Here is a 21,111-nt window from a genome sequence, read left to right as displayed (position 1 = left end):
TCACTCTGTGAAGCTGTTGGTTGGAGAGGCATGTGGGGGAGAGAATTCGTCTAAATAAAGAAACTTCGAAGAAACTTCAAAAGCTGAAAAATCACTGACATCTTCAGAGGGAGGGAGTGGGACCCCAATGCCCCAATGCCCCGTGGCTTCTATCCACCAGAAGTTATTTGTTCAGTTTTGTGGGGTGTGTTTTATGGAACTCCCCTCTAATTGAGGTTGGATTGGCCCCTTCCTGTTGAGCTTCCAGCACCTGCTGAAGAACCGTTTTTTAAAAAAAAATAAAATCGAGCAAGCATTTTAATTAAAGTCTGATTTTATAGTTTTAACCAATTTCTACTGTATTCTTGTACACCACTTATTGATTATTGTAGGTAAGCAATATATAAATTGTTTAAATAAATAAAATGCTGGGGCCATATAAAATAGAGAATACAACACCGATCTTGCTCTGTTTGCACTGGCTGCCCAATTGTTTCTGGACTCAAAACAAAGAGCTGGCATTGATCTTTCAGAAGCCTAATAAGGACCAGATCATCTCAGAAACTGCCTTCTCCCAGATGATCCTGCCCAGCCTTTTATGACTGGCCTCGGAAGCCATATTTTCTGTGCCATAATACCATGAGATCAGCCAGGCAGCTAGGCGGGTAGACATAGCTATGAGATAATACCCACAGTAGGACTTTGTGGGCAGCTCAAGATGCTGTCTTCAGAGTGCCTGAAAGTATTGCAATGTTCTTTAAAAAAAAAAAAAAAAGTTAACGGAAGAAGAAGAAGAAGAAAAGTTTGGATTTGATATCCTGCTTTATCACTACCTTAAAGAGTCTCAAGGCGGCTAACAATCTGCTTTCCCTTCCTTTTCATTTATTTATTTTTGAAGTCATCGTGCAGTTCTTAGGTGCTCTGTAGGCAGCCTCCCTGGCTGCCCCCACTTTGGGCATTCTTCCATAGACATTCAAGGAAGCACAGGAAAGCCAAAGAGGTGCCTGAGGGTGGCATAAATCTATGCTTGAAAACGTGTTTGTTTGTTTTTAAGCACACCTTGTAATTTTATTCAGGTAATGACAAAATGACAAATCTTCCTTCCACACCTGAAAACAACTAAAAAATTCCCCCTGCTTTCATTGAGGATGGGAAAAGATTTGCACAACTGTGGTCATGGATTCAGCACAGCACAAAATTACATACATTACAATGGGAACAGGTTATTGCACAGCTGATACTAAATGAGATCTGGTGGGAAATACAGTGGTACCTCGGGTTACAGACGCTTCAGGTTACAGACTCCACTAACCCAGAAATAGTACCTCGGGTTAAGAACTTTGCTTCAGGATGAGAACAGAAATCGTGCAGCGGCTACACAGCAGCAGCAGGAGGCCCCTTTAGCTAAAGTGGTGCTTCAGGTTAAGAACAGTTTCAGGTTAAGAACGGACCTCCGGAACGAATTAAGTTCTTAACCCAAGGTACCACTGTAGAAGGAAGGTAGCGATCTCTTTTTACTGTGCTACTGAATCTAGACAGTAGATGGCAGCAGGCTTCTGAATCTGCTGCAAAAGCAACAGTGTACTCTATATGTGATCATCTAATCAGAATTATAGAATCTCAGAGTTGGAAGGGACCCCATGGGTTCCCTAGTCCAAGCCCCTGCAATGCAGGAATCTCAGCTATAGCATCCATGACAGATGGTCACCCAACCTCTGCTTAAAAACCTCCAAGGAAGGAGAGTCCACCACTTCTCGTGGGAGTCTGTTCCACTGCTGAACAGCTCTTAATGCCAGAAAGTTTTTTTTCCGAATGTTTAGTCGTAATCTCCTTTCTTGCAACTTGAAGCCATTTGCCCCGAGTCCTACCCTCAAGAGCCCTTAATATAGTTGAAGATGGCTATTGTATCTCTTCTCAGTCTCCTCTTTTCCAGGCTAAACATACTAAGCGTTTCCGAATTTTGTGATACAGTTTTCCAGCAAAAAATTGTGCACAAAGATACAGTGAAAATAACATATAAATTATATTAATGAAAATAACTTTTTAATGTATAAAAGTGTGTTTCCTGAGTTGAAGACTATTTATTTAGTTCCAAAGCGGTAACTTCTCTTGGATTGGATGGAATCATCTAATTAAAAAGTGAAGAAAGGGCACGAAACTAGAGATGAGTTGGAATCTCAGGTGGTGGCTAGTTAAGCAAAAATTCCACCAGGAAGGTGGAATCCTTTGGGCACTAGTAGACAGCAATCTTGGTTTGTTTTCATTGTATCTCAGAGGACAGTCGAATATGCAATCCTGATCAGATCGAAACAATGATGGCAGAAATGTTAAGTGGCACTGTCTATAAATGAACTTGCAAAACAAATGGGAATATATTTTGAAAAGAAGAAATATTTATCTTGAAATATGAAAATAGGCAACCTAATTCTATGCATGTTGACTCAAGATATTCCTGCTGAATTCAAAAGGGCTTACTTGCAGGATTGCAGTCAAAAACTGTATCCCCCCCCCAAAAAAAAGAATTATGGGAATTGTAGTTTGCTCCTCACATAGTTATAATTCCTAACAAACTACAGTTTCTAGGATTTGGCGGGGTGTGTGTGTGTGCTTTGAATATGCTTTAAACGTATGGCGTGTGTACTCAGCCTAGGTAAATTTTATGAAGAATTGCAATATGTAGTAAAAAAAAGACCATAAAATAAGTCACCTTGTTGAGCAACTCTTAGTCACTATTCATTTCTCAAGTTTTGTATACAGTGCAGTATGAACCTACTCTAATTGAGATAATCTGGTAATGATGTTAGTGGAGGAAAGGAAATATTTCAAGTGGGTGGGAATATTTGCATGAATTCTTCATGAATGAGCATTTCTGTTCACGAACTATGTTAGTGCAGAAAGGTATGGCTAGCAAATATTTTAAGCAAAGCCTCCCCTGCAAAGATGTGCAAACAATTTGCCTAGTTACATTTATGTCAAACCTATTCATTTTTATTCATTGTGAACCTATTCATTATTATTCATTTATTTGAAACATTTATGTCCCCTGTCTTTCCAAAAAAGTTTGAAGCGGCTAAGGAAGAGATCAAAATATAACATACATGGTTTTAAAAACATAAACCCAAAATACAAAATTATGTCAATATTTAGATGATCGAATACCAACTATTATGTTTTTATAAAATGAATTTTGAGTGAATTCACATCACCATTCTTCCATACTGAGGCTATTCTTGTAGGCAGGTTTCCTAATAAATCAATGAGAATACCTGCTGGGTTAGGTTTTGTTGTGTGTGTATGTTCAGAGGTATTGTTGATGCTGCAGTGTTGCAATTACAGGGACAGCCTTTATAATTTTTTTAATCTACCTATGACTAGGAATTAGAATATTTCACTCGTTCTACTACTTTAATGCTTCGCTGGTTCTTCTCTGCAGTTTGCTCTCATCAGTATCCCATTTCTGAATTTTGGTTTCAACAAAAGAATTTTTTAAATTAATTTCAATTCAGTTCAATTTGGTTTCAACTCCTCCAGCTCATTTGCATTCTTCTATCCCTCTGTATGACTGATGCACACTAGTAAATATACAAAAAATAACTTTGCTGTACATGAGGATTACCTGAAAATTGCTTTTTTGCATGCATGCATGCATGCATCATAGAATCATAGAATCATAGAATCCTAGAGTTGGAAGAGACCACAAGGGCCATCGAGTCCAACCCCCTGCCAAGCAGGAAACACCATCAGAGCACTCCTGACATATGGTTGTCAAGCCTCTGCTTAAAGACCTCCAAAGTAGGAGACTCCACCACACTCCTTGGTAGCAAATTCCACTGTCGAACAGCTCTTACTGTCAGGAAGTTCATAAAGTGGTTCGTGTCAGGGCAACCCCCCCACCCCACCCCTTAATTTCGCATATATGCTCACGGGGTCTGAACTGGTGGTGGCTGACCAGGAATGAGACCTTGCAGTCATAGTTGATTACCCAGATGCAGACATTGACCCAGTGTTCAGCAGCTGTGAAAAAGGCAAACGGCAAGCTGGGGTCATTCGGAATCCAATATCTTGACGCTGTTATACAGATCTGCAGTGCAGCTGCATTTGGAATATTATGTACAGTTCTGGTCTCCAAGCTGCAAAAACAAGTTGGAAAAGATTCAGAAAAGGACAACCAAAATAATCAAGGGGGTGGAGCAGCTCCCCTACATAGGTGCCAACTCCCTGGGTGCCCAAGCACCCACCAAATTCCCCATGAAGGGGCCGGACACCCACAAATTTCGGTGTCAGGGCCATGCACGCTGCATGGCACCCACGGACCAAGCACCCACGGTCATGGGTCCAAGCTTGGTACTCCTGCTCCCCTATACAGAAAGGTTACAGCATTTGTGACTGTTCAGTTTAGAAAAATGGGAAGAGGTGATATGACAAGAGGTTTATAAAACTATTCATGGCATGGAGAAAGTGGACAGAAAATAGGTTTTCTCCCTCTTTCATGGACTAGAACTCATGGACATCAAGTGATTCAGGACAGATGAAAGAAAGTCGTTTCTCAGGCAATGAAACTCACTAAGCAGAAGACGCAATGGTGGCTATTGATGGCTACTAGCCATGATGGTTATATTCTGGCACTGTGGTCTAAACCACTGAGCCTCTTGGGCTTGCTGATCAGAATATCGGCGGTTCGAATCTCTGCTGTGGGGTGAGCTCCCGTTGCTCGGTCCCAGCTCCTGCCAAACTAGCAGTTTGAAAGCACGCCAGTGCAAGTAGATAACTAGGTACCACTTCGGCAGGAAGGTAAACGCCGTTTCCGTGCACTCTGGCACTCATCACAGTCTTCCGTGTGCCAGTAGCAGTTTAGTCCTGCTGGCCACATGACCCGGAAAGCTGTCTGTGGACAAACGCCGGCTCCCTCAGCCCGTAAAGCGAGATGAGCACTGCAACCTCATAGTCGCCTTTGATTGGACTTAACCATCCAGGGGTCCTTTACCTTTTTACCTTTACCTTATTCCGCCTGCACGGTTGGAGGCAGTAGTTCTTCTGAATGCCAGTTGCTCCAAACCACAGGAGGGGAGAGGGTCTTGGGCTGTAGCCTTGCTTGCAGCTTTCCCACAGGTATCTAGTTGGTCCCTGTGAGACCAGGATGCTGGACTTAGATGGGCTATAGACCTGCTCCAGCAGGCTCTTCTTATGTTTTTAGCTTCTTATGTTGCACTATTTAATCAATGCACAATGAATGGAGATAATGAAAGGGCATGAAGTACTCTGTACAAAATTCAGAAATAAAAAAATGGAACAATTAGTCATTCCTCATGCATTGTTTTGACTTTAGAAACAAGACTAGCTAATTCAGAAGTGCTCTACAAGCTTTTGGATGTTTCATTGTTACGACTTCCTCCAATAAAGGTTTATGGTCATTAATTGTAGGCATGACAGTTCCTCCATTAACTTATCATAACTTATTCGTAAATCATTGACAGATTTCGGCTGTGAATAACAGGATTTGGCACTAGGAATGCCCGGATTTGAAATACTTACTTTAATATCAACATTGCCTTGCCCTTTGTGATTGTTGTTGAAATTAACCATAAAGTATTAGATGTTCTGTCTAAAGCAGGCACCCCCAAACTCGGCCCTCCAGATGTTTTGGGACTACAATTCCTATCATCACTGATCACTGGTCCTGTTAGCTAGGGATGATGGGAGTTGTAGTCCCAAAACATCTGGAGGGACGAGTTTGGGGGTGCCTGGTTTAAAGGGTTTCCTTTCAACATTTTGGAAAATATTTGTGGAAGATACTATGGTAAGGAGTGGGGAGTTTTTAATAGATGTCATATTAATAGCTTTTCATCCTGCTTCCTAAGTGAATAAATAATAGAATTCAGTCTGTCACACAGATTTAAGCCTTCCTATTCCACTAATCCTATTGTTTTGAGTGTATTTTGTATAATTAATTGTGCAGATGTGGTAAAGCCATGAAGACTGACATTATTAGACAAAAATTCTACCAGCTGCAATATGAGGCATAATAAACAACTTTTTATAAAAAAAACTATTTTTAAGAATAGGCACATTTGGGGAGCTGTTCCATGGTGTACAGATTTAGCAATGAACCCATTAAGCTATGTGTCCTGATCTAGCAGGTGTCTTTTTATGTTCTTAATATTTAGTTAAAAACAACAAGGAGTCCTACAAAGTAGGGAAAGAGAGGGAAACATGCTAAAAAAATTTGTTGAAATGTGATTTAGAGGATACAAAGATGTGCAAAACCATACCAGCATTATTTTTCTCTTTGAGGAAGGGGACTGTATAGTATATGGAAGAGGCACAACTGGATTGTTCACTATTTTTATTTTTTACTTTAAAGCAGCTTAACATAAAGTCTGCCTTTGATTTGAACTGTGGCACTGGAAGAGATTGTGTTCCCCATTTACCATGACCCTATCCCAAATCAAATCAAATTCTGGGGAAAGTCTCATCATGATTGTACTCTAATTTAGTGTTATGCCATGCCTCCAAGGCAGCCAATATCGGACCCCAATGGCAGCCATTTTGTGCCTGGCGCCCCCAGCACTCTCTTAAAATTCAAAATGTGACCCCTGGCCCAAACACTGCTGACCCCTGTCATATACTCTCATCATATTCTCTCATCTCCACCCGCCTTGTGTCTGTAATCATTTCTCCTTCTGCCCCAACATAAGTTCCACTCTGCTCTGAGAAACGGAAAAAGGTTTTTTAATCTGCAAGTCTCTTGAACTAACAGAGTTTTGTTTCTACAGGAGGTTTATGGAAACCCATTTGAGAATAATTCCTACAGAAGCATTCTCCAATCTTCCCAACATCTCCAGGATGTAAGTTCCAACCCCCAATGTGTTTTTATATTAAAATGGGGTGAAGCATTAAAAGCAACTTTGGTAGCTCAGATTGTTAGCAGAATTAGCTGAATAAAGCTGACTGAATCCAAGAATTAAAAAAACCAAAAAACCCAGGCAAACTTGACTGAGTAACAAACAGATGAGGTGAACAAAATGGTTCAGGCCTGATGTCAATAGGCAGGAAGTTCCAAAGTGTGGGTGCCAAAATGAAATAAATTAATAATGCACCAGGGATGTTGCCCTCCACACGTTATTGGAATCGTAATTCATCAGCCTCTGCCATGGTAGCCAATGCTTAAGGATGATTGGAATTGGAGTCCAGCAACATCTGAAGGACCATAGCTTCCCTATCACTGCTATGTCCAGACCAAACAAATATTCTGTGGTCCTACCTGGTTGCTAAGTAACACCCTGCCACCAACACAAGCTTGCCTTGCAACCGTAGTTCTCTGGACGCAATCAGAACTGTTATTTATCTCTGCAGCCAGATGTTGCATTACTAACTGCTTTAAAAACCATAAGTACAAATTAACCTTTTGATCGCACATTTTGGTGTGATTCCCCTGCCATCATTACTCTAACGCAGATTACTGGTCCATTTGTTCCATGCTGAGGAAGGCTTGCAAGAGCCTTGCACAGATGTGGTTCACCAAGTAGGGTGGAACTCCTATGCTAGCTTCCTGGCAGGTTGGTCACTATTATTGCTTACTGGGAGTGAGGAGGTTGGCATGGTGGAAAGAAGAGCCAGTCTAGGGCTGCTGTTGGAAACCAGGGAAGACACTTCTGTCTCTGCATAGGGAATTGGATTCTCTGAAACTGAAAGCACTGCAGTTAGTTTTAATGATAGTTTATCTGAACCAGCCAAGATTGAGAACTGCAGTTTGCATTTGGCTTGTTCAGACAAACCATAGTTAAAACTAGCCACTGTCTGTCCCAGTTCAGAGATAACAGCAGACTGTGGTTACTTGAATGTAGAAGCAAATCCTTGCAGCTGTGTCAAAAGAGGAGGAGATTATGCAGAAGTCCAAGGCACCAACTTGTTGTTTAGAATTCCATTCCAACATAGCCAATTGAAAACAATGCAAGAAAAGAGGGGCAGCTAACCTCCCGATGTGGCTGGACTCCAGCTCCCATCAGCTCCAACCAAAATGATCAGGGACAATGGGACTTGTAGCCCAAAATCTGGGGGGCACAACATTGACTCTCCCTGGAGCAGAGGAATACTTACAGAGAACAGATACAATGAACTCAGCACATAGATTTCCATCTGCCTTTGTGTATGACCTCCCTTCCCATTTTTCTTCCATGTAGCTATATCACCATAGATGCAGTGCTGCAGATGCTGGAGGCTCATTCTTTCAGAAATCTAAACAAAGTCACGCATATGTAAGTAGATGAAAATCCTTGAATAATCCTATGATATGATGCAAAAACAGCTGGTAAAATGTGTTAAGCTGGTTGTGTGAACTTGGCTACAGTAGATTAGCTCATAAAGTTAAGGTTATCAAGAGATACATATATCTCTTCAAAACTGTTAATTTTCAAACATCAATATTATTTTTTTACTATTTAAATAGCTAAATAAGAATGTCAGCTTCACAGCTCCCAAATCTGCTGCTTATTCCAAATCCCCATTCTCTCTTTTGGATATATATCTTCCAATGACTGCTTAACTATTTGGATGCCTGATTATTATCTTCCAAAGCAACTGCTCTATTCCCAGTTTAAGAATGTTCTCAAGGCAAATCTTTAAAAATGCAGTATAAGCACTGATAACTGGGAAACACTGGCCTGCAAGCGTTCCAGTTGGAGAACAGCCTTTACCAAAGGTGTCGTGGACTTTGAAGAAGCACAAACTCAGGGCACAAAGGAAAAACGAGCTAAGAGGAAGGCACGTTTGGCAAATCCACACCGTGATCAACTCCCACCTGGAAACCAATGTCCCCATTGTGGAAGGACGTGTGGATCCAGAATTGGCCTCCAAAGTCACTTACGGACTCACTGCTAAGACCATGTTCATGGAAGACAATCTTACTCGGCTACGAGTGATTGCCAAAAAAGAAACAATTAACTTTGTGGTGAACTATCTAATAGTATATGCTTCAGTACATTTAATCTAGGGGAAAATATACCAGCTATAGAAGAAAACCCATAGATGAAAATGAATAAAAACTACGTTACCAAAAAAGAAAAAAATGAATGAAAACCCATATTCATACAACGACACTAACAATGAACACCAATATGACATGCTAGTGCCACTAACTGGTGGGTTTGTTTTGCAGCTTTCAGAAAGTTGCATAATATTCATTTATCTCCACAGTCTATTTGCAACTGCTAGATTGTGCTGCTAAACAGGATTATGAAGCCCAAAGGACACACTCATCTAACCATACCTCTTGTCAATTAGGAGAAGAAAACTTAATTGGGAAAAGGTTAAAAGGTTTGACTATGCATGCCAGATATCATTCTGTGAGGGAAAGCCCTTCAGAAATGTGAGTGTTTTTATGAATTCTCTTCAGAGCCCCTTAGATCATTAGCATTAGTTGAATGTCACTGGCTTCTGTGTAATTATTCTCCAGAGGGCAAGGTCAGTTGGGGAATAAACAAATGCTGTCTGCTGTACGTACATTTATGTTACATTACATTTCAGAAGCCTTATTTCTAAAATAATATTTAGCCACTATCATCATAGTTTGTTTAAAGATTGGTTTCAATTACTTTAAACAGTTTAGGGGAAAACCAGTCATGCAACAGAGGACTATTCAGAAGTGTATATATTTATATATGTGTTAACATTTATTTTTAAAGGAAAGCGAGTGAGTGAACACACCATTTGTATATTTTTAATGCTTTGTTTGTTTGTTTAATTGAGAACTTGTTCCTCATAAAAAGAGGGGCTAATTGCTCTGGCTTCGACAAGTGCTCAGAAAAAGGAGCGTAAGAATCATCTAGTCCAAAATTTTGTCTCAGACTATGGAAGACAAAAATAGCTCCCGAGGTACTCATAAGGAGGGCATGATAGGGGGTCATGGGTTGGCTGGATACAGAGGCTGGGGAACGCCCAGAGGAAGAAGGCTCGAAGCCAAAGGGGTGGTGGTGGGATGGATGAATGGTCAGAGGGAGAAGAAGGAGCAGGCTAGGAGGAGGAGGTGTCGGAAGCAGAAGAGGCAACAGGGTTTGGTGTGCCATTAAGTTAACAAAGGAAGTGGCTCTGTGCCAGAGGCTCAATGGGTCTCTATGTTAGTTAGAAAGGCAAAAGCCAGAGTTGAGGTGTGTGAGAGCTAGAAGCTAGCAGCAAGCTGGGCAGCTGAGAGGCAGAGCCATGCCTGTTTTCGTCTGGAATCCAAGGCTTTGGCTATGGAAGAAGCAATACCCTCATGGGGTGTTAATGCTGTGAGCCCCTACATTGTAGGCTCAGGTTGTAGATATGTGTAAATAAACCATATATCATAAAGACACCACAGTCTCTGCTGTCCATCATTCCTAGGAAAGTGATCCCTGGAACCCGTGGAATCTTGTGCCATTCGGAGACTGGGGTGGCATGCAAGATAGATAGATAGATAGATAGATAGATAGATAGATAGATAGATAGATCACACACCGATATTGTGGCTGGCTTTTCATTTTCTAGCACTGGCTTTTGCTTCTTGAATAGTGACATTCCAGGCAGGCCAGAAGGAATCCTGCCATATGGAAATGCTAAAATCCCCTGCATGCTTTGTTTTTATTGTTAATTAATTTAATATTCTTTCTGAACCCATATTCATAACTGAAATCTTTTTGCACATCAGAAAATCTTTTTTGTGCCTGACCTCGAAAACATTAAACAACTGTTATTTTTTAACACAAAGGCCAACATATACAAAGACGAGCAGGCCAAAGTAGTGTTTCTTTTCTGTTACATAAGTGTAAAGGGGTCCAGAATCCAATCTTTTTAGAAAATTATGCTAATCATACCACCCAGAAAACAGGTCCTCTTGCTTTTGAGGGAGGTCAGCTTGTTACATGTTATTTGGACGAAACATTTGCTAATAGGCCATAGTTCACATGGAGCTCATATATAAGAATGGACTATTCAGTTCTCAGAATTTCATAGACCAAAGGTGTAGAGAGCATCTGTTTTGTGTGCAGGTTCAATACTCAGCATCTCGGGGGGGGGGGGCAGGAGATACCCCTGTCTGAAACACTGAGCTAGGTGGACCAGTGGTCTGACTCTGTATAAGGCATCTGCCTATGGTGGGTGGGTGGGTGGGGGTGGGGGTGTTTAATGTGAGGTGTGCAAGAACAGAAATACTAATGTTCTTTGTGGACATTTGATTGTATTTTGAACAGAGAAATCAGAAATGCCAGAAACCTACAATACATAGATCCCGAAGCCTTCATGAATCTCCCATTGCTGAAATACCTGTAAGTACTGAAAACAAAAGCCTAGGGAATTGCTATTCTTGAAAGATTTGGGTGCTTCCTTAACCTCAGGGTTCTACCCGCCAACATTAGAGTTCAAAATAGGGATATTTTTTCATGCTTACAGCAGTGCCCCTGTTCTTATTCTATGGAGGCTTACTGGCAGGGCTTTTTTTCATCCAGAAGTCACCGGAACTCAGTTCCGACTCCTCTCAGGTGGGAGCCATTGCCATTCTAAGAGAACAAGAGAGGCAATAATGGTGAGTTCTGGCACTTCTTTTTCTAGGAAAATACCACTGCTTACTGGCGTTTTGGAAAAATGATTTACAAATATACAGGTTGAGCCTAGGTGAAGTATTACGCTGCCCCATCTCAGCTCTCCTGGGGAAACAAGTCAGTCCCCCCCCCCGCCAGATGTTTTCAGAGCTCAAACTAACTCTGTCTCTCCCGGTCTGATGCACACTGCTAACCGATAATGCATTTTCACAAACACTGGATTACCACTTTTCTTATCTGGGCTGGGCAGGAGGAATCCTAGGCTGGATGTAGGCACATCAAAAAAGTGTTTCAGGAAAACGTGTTGTAAAGTTTATTATGGGAAATCACATTGGCGAAAGGCAGGACTCCACAGCGTCTTTTGGTGTCACAGTGTTATAACGCATATAAAACGCTTTTTCTTTACTAATGTAGCTGAGTCCCTAGACTTCCTCTGCCATTCAAAGGGTCAGCTGTCAACAGCAATAAATGAATCTCCCTAACAGATGAGATATACGTAGACTCTAGACTCAGATAAATCTCCTGTCCAGCCAGTTTTGACCACTGCAGCCTAGTCTTGCAGAGATGTCACTCTTGTAATCAGGAATCACTGGCTTAGATGCTACCCTGGGAGGTCAACTAGTCCAATCCTTGCTCCCACAGGTATATGAACCTAATTCATATCAGTGGAACTTAGTTTGGCCTAGATTGTATAGTTATTGTTTTAAAGGCATATCTGCACTATCTATCTTAAATTTTTTGCAATCGTACAGTATACCACTTAGAGCTATGCTGCTAAACAGCATATAAACTCTTTAAATAAATAAATAATAAAATGGATCTCTTTGTGTACATAGGCACACCATTTAATTCTCCTTCTCTGCTTTATTTCAGTGTGATCATGAACACTGGACTCAGAGTTTTCCCTGACCTCACGAAGATCAACTCAGTGACAGCAGATATGAACTTTTTGCTGCAAGTATCAGAGTTTCCCTTCTTCTTCGAGCGCCAGCCAATGAAGTTTATCAGGGCAGAGAAAAGTTGTAGTCCATTGTCTGCTGTGCACTGCTAGACTTCATGAAGGATAGAGGAGGAAAGAATCACAAGTGTTGTTTCCAGTGGCACCCTTTTTTATCTTTTGTAATTTCTGCTTCCAGCCAGAGTTCACCAGAGAGCCTCTCTGCGTGTTACGGGTGCTCTAATTTGTTGCAAAAATAGTGCTGAAGAGGCCGCCCTTTGAAAACTGTAGAAAATCATAATGAAACTTCAGGAGGAGATGGTCTTCTTGACTGTTAAAGCACTTTGTTCTTCAAAACAAGTACAGTGGTACCCCGCAAGACGAACGCCTCGCGAGACGAAAAACTCGCAAAACAAAAGGTTTTTTCGTTTTCGAGTTGCCTCGCAAGACGAATTTCCCTATGGGCTTGCTTCGCAAAACGTAGCTTGCCCCCGGGGACAGCGGGTCTTCTCTTTTGAAGCAAGGGGCCGCGGGGAGATAGCGATCTCCCTGCAGCCCCTTGCTGCAAAAGACGTCGGGGGGAAGCGGGGAAGAAGCGCTTCGCTTCCCGCTGCTCCCGGACCTCTTCTGAAGCAAGGGGCTGGGGGGAGATAGCGATCTCCCTGCAGCCCCTTGCTGCAAAAGACGTCGGGGGGAAGCGGGGAAGAAGCGCTTCGCTTCCCGCTGCTCCCGGACCTCTTCTGAAGCAAGGGGCTGGGGGGAGATAGCGATCTCCCTGCAGCCCCTTGCTGCAAAAGACCGGGGGAAGCGGGGAAGCGAAGCGCTTCGCTTCCCGCTGCTCCCGGACCTCTTCTGAAGCAAGGGGTTGCGGGGAGATAGCGATCTCCCTGCAGCCCCTTGCTGCAAAAGACCGGGGGAAGCGGGGAAGCGAAGCGCTTCGCTTCCCGCTGCTCCCGGACCTCTTCTGAAGCAAGGGGTTGCGGGAGATAGCGATCTCCCTGCAGCCCCTTGCTGCAAAAGACCGGGGGAAGCGGGGAAGCGAAGCGCTTCGCTTCCCGCTGCTCCCGGACCTCTTCTGAAGCAAGGGGTTGCGGGGAGATAGCGATCTCCCTGCAGCCCCTTGCTGCAAAAGACGTCGGGGGGAAGCGGGGAAGAAGCGCTTCGCTTCCCGCTGCTCCCGGACCTCTTCTGAAGCAAGGGGCTTGGGGGAGATAGCGATCTCCCTGCAGCCCCTTGCTGCAAAAGACGTCGGGGGGAAGCGGGGAAGAAGCGCTTCGCTTCCCGTTGCTCCCGGACCTCTTCTGAAGCAAGGGGTTGCGGGGAGATAGCGATCTCCCTGCAGCCCCTTGCTGCAAAAGACCGGGGGAAGCGGGGAAGCGAAGCGCTTCACTTCCCGCTGCTCCCGGACCTCTTCTGAAGCAAGGGGTTGCGGGGAGATAGCGATCTCCCTGCAGCCCCTTGCTGCAAAAGACCGGGGGAAGCGGGGAAGCGAAGCGCTTCGCTTCCCGCTGCTCCCGGACCTCTTCTGAAGCAAGGGGTTGCGGTGAGATAGCGATCTACCTGCAGCCCCTTGCTGCAAAAGACCGGGGGAAGCGGGGAAGCGAAGCGCTTCGCTTCCCGCTCCTCCCGGACCTCTTCTGAAGCAAGGGGCTGGGGGGAGATAGCGATCTCCCCGCAGCCCCTTGCTGCAAAAGACGTCCGGGGGAAGCGGGGAAGCAAAGCGCTTCGCTTCCCGCTGCCCCCAGGACCTCTTCTGAAGGCTGGCGGGGGGCAAAAGTCTTTGTCCCCCCTGCCTGTCTTCCCAGGGGCTTTTAAATCGCCCCGGACAGCGGAGAAGTCCTCCGCTGTCCGGGGGGATTTTAAAATGCCGCCCGCCAGCATTTTAAGATCGCCCGGACAGCGGAGAAGTCCTCCGCTGTCCCAAGGTTTTTTAAAATGCTGGGGGTGGGAAGAAAAGCCCTTGTCCCCCCCCCCCAGCCTTCAGAAGAGGTCCGGGGACAGACTGTCCCCGGACCTGGTCTGAAGGCGGTTTCCCTAGGAACGCATTAATTGATTTTCAATGCATTCCTATGGGAAACCGTGCATCGCAAGACGAAAAAACCGCAAGACAAAGAGACTTGCGGAACGAATTAATTTCGTCTTGCGAGGCACCACTGTACCTTTAACTGGGTGAAGAAGACAATTGGGGGGGGCAGCAAAGCTGCTGAAGTGCTGGTATATTATTTTCTCCATTGTTTATCCTTATTAGGATACTGCATCAGTTGAAATTTCCAGTTATCAAGGGCTGCCTCACATGCAGTACAGTGCAGTTGTCTAAATGTCTAAAGAAAAATTAAGCATGTACAGTGGTACCTCGGGTTACATACGCTTCAGGTTACATACGCTTCAGGTTCCAGACTCCTCTAACCCAGAAATAGTGCTTCAGGTTAAGAACTTTGCTTCAGGATGAGAACAGAAATCGTGCTCCGGTGGCGCAGCAGCAGCAGGAGGCCCCATTAGCTAAAGTGGTGCTTCAGCTTAAGAACAGTTTCAGGTTAAGTATGGACCTCCAGAACGAATTAAGTACTTAACCTAAGGTACCACTGTGTGTGTGTGTCATATCTATATCATCTATATCTATATCTATAATCACAGAGTTATATTAACATATAATTGTATTTTATTGTAATACTAAGCCTTTCTCCTCTTTTTCACAGTGAAATGGCTGATAATCCATACATGATTTCGGTGCCTGCAAACGCATTCCATGGGCTATGCAACGAATCCCTTAGCCTGTATGTTGATGGGGCACAAGTTGTTTTCTCTTCCTCCTTTTCGTTTCAGTAGTTGTGAAGCAGTAGTTTAGCCTTAATGAGTAATGCTAAATAAGAAAATAGTTGTCAGTTGGAAAGATGATGGGCAGAGCAATCCTCAGGTGATGAGGGGGGGCTGTGTTTGGGAGAGGGGCCACTCTTTCCCAAGCCCTACTGAGCTTGCCCCTGCCAAGGCAGTAAGTAGGACGTCTGGAATTTCACCCCGAGTTGTTTATTTCTTAAATGTTACCTCCCATTGGTTTCAGTGGGAAGAAAAATGAATAGGCCAAGATATAATGGAATTTCATATAATGCCATCAAAACCAAAAACATATAGGTGTTCAGATGCTCGTTATGGGAAAGTATACTTTGGGGTTGGGGAGCAATGGGAACAAGCATTCCCATTGAGACTAAAGTAAGTTAGGACACAGTGTGCATGCAAAAAGTAAAAAAGCCTAGTTACAGTTGCGTCACATCAGCTAATAATCTATTTTTTGTTTGTTTACAGAAAGCTGTACAACAATGGGTTCACAAAGGTTGACGCCCATGCCTTCAATGGAACAAAGTTAGATTCTGTGTAAGTAATCAATAATACTTACCAATTGCATCATGCTTTCAGGTATTTAAAGAATATTGGATGCATTATCTAGTTGCACTCCTTACAGCAACTCTATAAAGTAGGTCAGTGCCATTATCCCTGTTATTTCCGATGGGGGAACTGAAACGGAGCGAGTTTGACTTTTCAAAGACCAGGTAGTGAGTTCATAGCAGATGTGAGATTCGAAACTGTTACATCACGATTTATTGCTCAGTCTCTTAAACACTTTACCACACCAGGTTCAATTAAGCACCTAACGACTTTTAAAAGTTTTCAAGTTTGGGTGAAACAGCATCTCATAGGGCTTGTGCACATTTGAGATGGGTCTGGCTTTGAAGCCATGTTTTCTCCATTCAGATTTTACCTCATTTGTTCACTCTGAAGGCAGACAGATGCCAACAACAGGTTTACACACATGCCCAGTTGCAGCTGAAGTTGAAATTAAATTTCTTATTCCCATCCATACTGGTAAATGCTCTCTTTTGTCTTTGTCTTCCAGTTTGTTTATTTGAATGTGTTAATTTTGCAGAAACGGGGCATGTGTTCAGGAGTCTGCTAAGCAGTACTCACAAATTAAAAAATGAAAAATATCAACAAGCGGATTGCACAATAGCAAACACCTGGGAATGAACTCCCAATTCAACAAAAGCTTGCATGCACTTAATTTATGTTCAGCCCTGAAACTACAGGCATTTCCCATTCTAAAACAGAAAGATGCTTGTGCAGTAATTTACAGTGAATTCAATAGGAAATAAATGAAGCAAGGAGATTTGGAGATATTGTTTTTCATTTTTCCAGGTTGTTTGGATTTTTTTAATTGCAAATTTATTAGGGGGAAACACACAGCACAAAAAAATGAAGGGGAAAAGAGAACAAAACAAATAAATTTGTCAGCTCAACATTGTGTGTTTAGAAACAAAAAACCACTGCGGTTGTGGAAGGCCACAGTTCCCTCTTCCCACTATATGGCATTGCAAAAAAAAGGGGGGGGGAGTTCTTTGTTCCCAAAAACACTTTCTCAAAAAGTCTTTAAATTATAAGGGCTGTTTAGAAAGTATGAGTTAAAAGCTACAAAATTTGATTGTTTCTTAATCAAATTACCATTGTCGAGTGAAATAATAGAAATATAGATGCACATGAGGGTATCATGGTGGTAGCGATGATTAAAATAGCTCCCATTTCAAGCTTTTTCAGGGCCTTAGAAAATCCTCTGGCTGCAATGGAACTAAACCTCTTGGAACCTCCATTTCATACTATTTGAAACAAAACAGCCACACCTCATCTGAAAATCTGACTTTGTGCTCACCATGAGTAACTTGTGTTTTTTGAAAAGGAACTTGTGTTTTTACAAGCTGGTCATTTCCAGGCACCTGTAGAAACAAAGTATAAATCTCCTTTAACAGAATATTCAAGGCTAGCTTTAATCTAAGTGCTAAGCTAAACACTCAGGCTAATTGTGCCGTAGTCTTAGCAGATCATGCCAAATGAATAAGCAAAAAATCACTGCTTGCTGTGCAGTTGATTCTATTCTATTCTTTGTAGGTGCAGACACTTACATTTGCTTACTTCTTCATATGCACACACGTACAAAACTGCTGCCAGTCAGTGTAGGCAACATTAGACTAGATGGTCTGACTCATTATAAGGCAGCTTCCTGCATTCCTAACCCTTTGCAGCACCAAACTACATGACAAAATGTCCCACCTGGTTTAGCCTAACTTTCCTGGTTTGTCACCTGAATTGGCTTGCAAGCATTTTTGTAGTATCATTTTCATCCCTACTGTGGACCATACTTTATTTTATTCTTTTTAAAAAGAGCTCCCATTTGGAGCAGTTGAACTGTATGGTGCTTTAAAATATAACATAAACGTCAACTGTAAATTGGTGTTGTAAAACTGAGCCCCACAAGTATCTTTCTCTTCCCTTAAAATAAACTCTTGTATCGAAGACTGGTGTGTCATCATGAATGACAACTGCCTGGAAAAGGAGACAATTCACATACGTTGGAATCTAAAATGACCGTACAGGATTACCCCCCCATCTTTCCTTTCAGAAATAATAAACTTCACTGGCACTTGATGCTCCTTAGCTTCAGTCAAACATATGAATGACAGTACTAATATAATTTTTTTGGGGGGGAGGGTGGGTTTTTGTGGGGAGAGAGCAAGTGTTGCTTCTAGCCAAAAGCCACAAGGCATGCTTTTCAAGTTCTTTTTTTGGTGTCTCTTGATGTGCTAGAAATGTTTAAAAATATGGTAACGCTAGGTAATTCCAGCATGAATCCTGATTAGCTTCCTTGGCTCAGGGACTCGCAACTAAAACAAACTGCTTTAGCATTTTAGTAATGGATTCTAAAATAATGAAGACATGCCCTGACAGCGAAATTTATTTTTGAAAGTGTAATTCTAGCAGCTTGGTTGGTTTGGTTGTTGCTTACACAAAGTGCTTTTAAAGTGAAGTGGAAAGAAGGAAGCTAAAGAGCTGAGGACTCAAAATTAGGTCTAGCTTGGGGTGTAAGTGAGACACAGGTATGTGACTTGGACTTTTCCATTGACAAACCAGTCTGAAAGCTTTCCCCATTCATCTGTTTGGCTGCATATATATTTAACAACAACAACAATCTTTATTACGGTCCAGAGACCCAACAAATCGTTATCAAAGCACATATATATTTAAAGCATATCTCCCACCCCACATTCTGGGAACTGTAGCTTACCTTTATTGAGGCGCAATTCCCAGCACTCTTAACAAACTATAGTTCCTAGGATTGTTGGGGAAGGGGGGAATGTGTTTGAAATGTATAGTACCTATAGACAAATGCCTCTACTGAATATACATGCACTGTGCTCCTAAATTCCTTGCGCCTCCCTCTCCTAAAAGAGATTTTGCCAATCTGGTCCTCCTCTCCAGCCAGATGTTCATATATTACATACGGGAATGTTGCCTTAGCAAAAAGCTTTCTGCCTTTCCCCCTGTTCCATTCTGCCATTGCATAATAGTCTTAAACTGTGTTTCATTCTTGTTTGGTCTGCACTCTGCTCTGGCTTCGACTTGTCTTCTCGCACAGCAAGAATTAGGAAAAATTCTGATGCTTCTTTGGTCTAGCCCAGCTCTGCTTTCGTTTTGGCACAGTGTCCCAGCTCCGGTCTAAGACAACTGACCAAGTTTCAGGCTGTCTCAAGGCTTGGATTTTCAGCATCTGATCATTGGCTCCTACCTGAGAGAGGCTGGAATGCCGATTTTGGATGGCCCTGTTATTTTGACTCATGCTACAGCAACCTGATGGGCGCCTGCTATTGTTTTATGCCCTTCCAGATAAGAAATAGGAGAAGAAAGATGGACTTGTTGCATTCCAAACAAAACATATTGAACATAGTTCCAGGTTCAGAAGGACCACTTGTGGAGCTCCAAAAAAGGAGCAGAGAGAAATTGCATTTCAATACTTGTGGATATGACCACAGAGCCACAAGTGTCTGGGGTTTTTTTCGGGGAGGGGCATTGGTCATTAGGTTATTGGTTTTGTGTAGCTTGATGGCCCAGATAGAGATTGCTAGAGAGGCAGGCAGGGATTAATGGAGAGGTGGTTCAAGGATAGAGCTGTATGTGCCCCATGATTTGCCCTGTACCTCCTCCTAAGCTATATTGCTGCCTTAAATAATTTTGTAGTATGCTGCCCCATGAAGGTTCAACTGGCAGTATACGGTAGTTGGCTTCTGTAAATGGGATTGGAAGGGGGACCATCTTGTCCTTTATCCCAGACCTCAAAATGCCTCGAGTCAGCTTTATAAGGAAATTCAAAATATCTGAACAGCTACATCAAATAAATAGTTGACATGGACACCAAGCTCTTTTTGGCCATTTTGAGCACTGATATGACCCCTGTGATGCCCAGTCACCATTTACATATATCACTGAAGAAAAAGGTGTTGAGAAAAGAATAACAGAATGTTCTTTCTGGCATGGAGTTAGGCGGGGTTGGTTGGCTGGCATCCATCTGTCTCGGGAGATGGTGAAGGAATGAGCCTTTGGGGATGAAACCAAACTCTTGGAGGGTTGCAGAGCCTGCTGTGGCTGTAGATATGTTTTGTTGCAGATGGGGCAGATGAAGGCATCTGGTTGTGCTGACGCAGAAGCACCATGGTGTTGCTTTTCTCTGCACTCCTCTCAGTGGTCATTCTTCCTCTGGTCACTGCTGGGGATACACAACTGTGGATACACAACCTGTCTGTCTGTTTGTCTCCAGGCACTGTGGTTATCCGTATGGGATTCCTGCACCACAGGGTTGATGTTGCCAGCCTTCATGTCACCTTTGTAAAGCAGAGGTGGTCTGCCAACAAAACCATTGTGAAAGATGTGGGCAGCTCCTAAGTAACAATGCTTCTCCAAAACCAATTCAGTTTGAACTTCTAACCCTCATAGAAAAAGGCTTTTATCATAGAAGGCTTTTTTAAGCCAGTCAATCCCCGTAGAATAATAACATTAATAAATTCCTCGGATCAAAGAAACGAAACAAGGTCAGAGCCTTTTCAGAATATGCGTAAGATTTAGAAAGGCAGATAGACAGGATATTCTGTCTACCATTCAGATCTTTCCCACCCCCCGATTTATTTTTGTACCTCCTTATGTGATGCTTGTGCTATAGGTAACTAGACAAAAGAGGCCAAGCTTGTGCGCACATGAACATATGCTTGCTTGCACAGACATAAGACCGTCTGCGCAGACCATCTTCCAAATCTTTACTCATAAATGTCCCTCCCTGCTGTAAATAGAACTCCCCCCACAGGGAGCACAAACAAGGGCCAAACTAGACAGTCCCTTAAACGTCTGTATGCCTTTTAGCATATTTTGTCTTACTTTCTTTATTAATCACCTTTAACATTTATTAAAATAAGTTCTCTAGATGTTGTACCAACAAAAACATAACAATAAAATGAGTTAGCAAGAAAAATCCTTTTGGATACTATTAAAAGAAAAGGTTTAAGCAACTGAAACCCATTAACATCAGGAAATCCTACATTCTGGCTCTTAGATGTTGAAGTTGGCAGCTGTCATTGCAGCCCCTCCTTGCTAAGGCATTGTTATGAACATGTCGTTGGTTTGAAAGTCTGTGTTGCCTTCTTGGTAGAACCAGATAGCTAGGTTTCAATTTTCCAACGAAGTCCTAAATATCAGAGAAAAGACTTGTAAAAACAACAACAACAATTATTCATCTTCCATTGATTTTTAGTATTCAAGGCAGAAGAGTCTTCCCAT

General features: G+C 42.7%; 1 protein-coding gene and 1 long non-coding RNA gene across 2 annotated transcripts in view; one reads left to right on the top strand and one right to left on the bottom strand.

The window, feature by feature from the left end:
* Window positions 1-21,111, top strand: part of TSHR (thyroid stimulating hormone receptor) — a 71,522-nt gene that overhangs the window by 16,988 nt on the left and 33,423 nt on the right. The window contains exons 3-8 of the mRNA XM_081174871.1: window positions 6,753-6,824; window positions 8,160-8,234; window positions 11,184-11,258; window positions 12,405-12,497; window positions 15,165-15,242; window positions 15,769-15,837. Of these exons, the coding sequence (XP_081030997.1) occupies window positions 6,753-6,824; window positions 8,160-8,234; window positions 11,184-11,258; window positions 12,405-12,497; window positions 15,165-15,242; window positions 15,769-15,837 (462 nt within the window). The remainder of the gene's footprint in view (window positions 1-6,752; window positions 6,825-8,159; window positions 8,235-11,183; window positions 11,259-12,404; window positions 12,498-15,164; window positions 15,243-15,768; window positions 15,838-21,111) is intronic.
* Window positions 12,405-17,230, bottom strand: LOC308576033. The gene is made up of 3 exons (XR_014003005.1): window positions 17,165-17,230; window positions 15,163-15,328; window positions 12,405-12,483 (listed from the first exon to the last, which is right to left on the bottom strand). It is a non-coding gene; the product is annotated as an uncharacterized lncRNA (long non-coding RNA).

This window comes from Podarcis bocagei, assembly GCF_964188305.1.
Source record: "Podarcis bocagei genome assembly, chromosome: 1".
Taxonomy (NCBI): domain Eukaryota; kingdom Metazoa; phylum Chordata; class Lepidosauria; order Squamata; family Lacertidae; genus Podarcis; species Podarcis bocagei.
The sequence above is the reverse complement of the archived record's forward strand: the minus strand, read 5'-3'. Positions and strand labels throughout refer to the sequence as shown.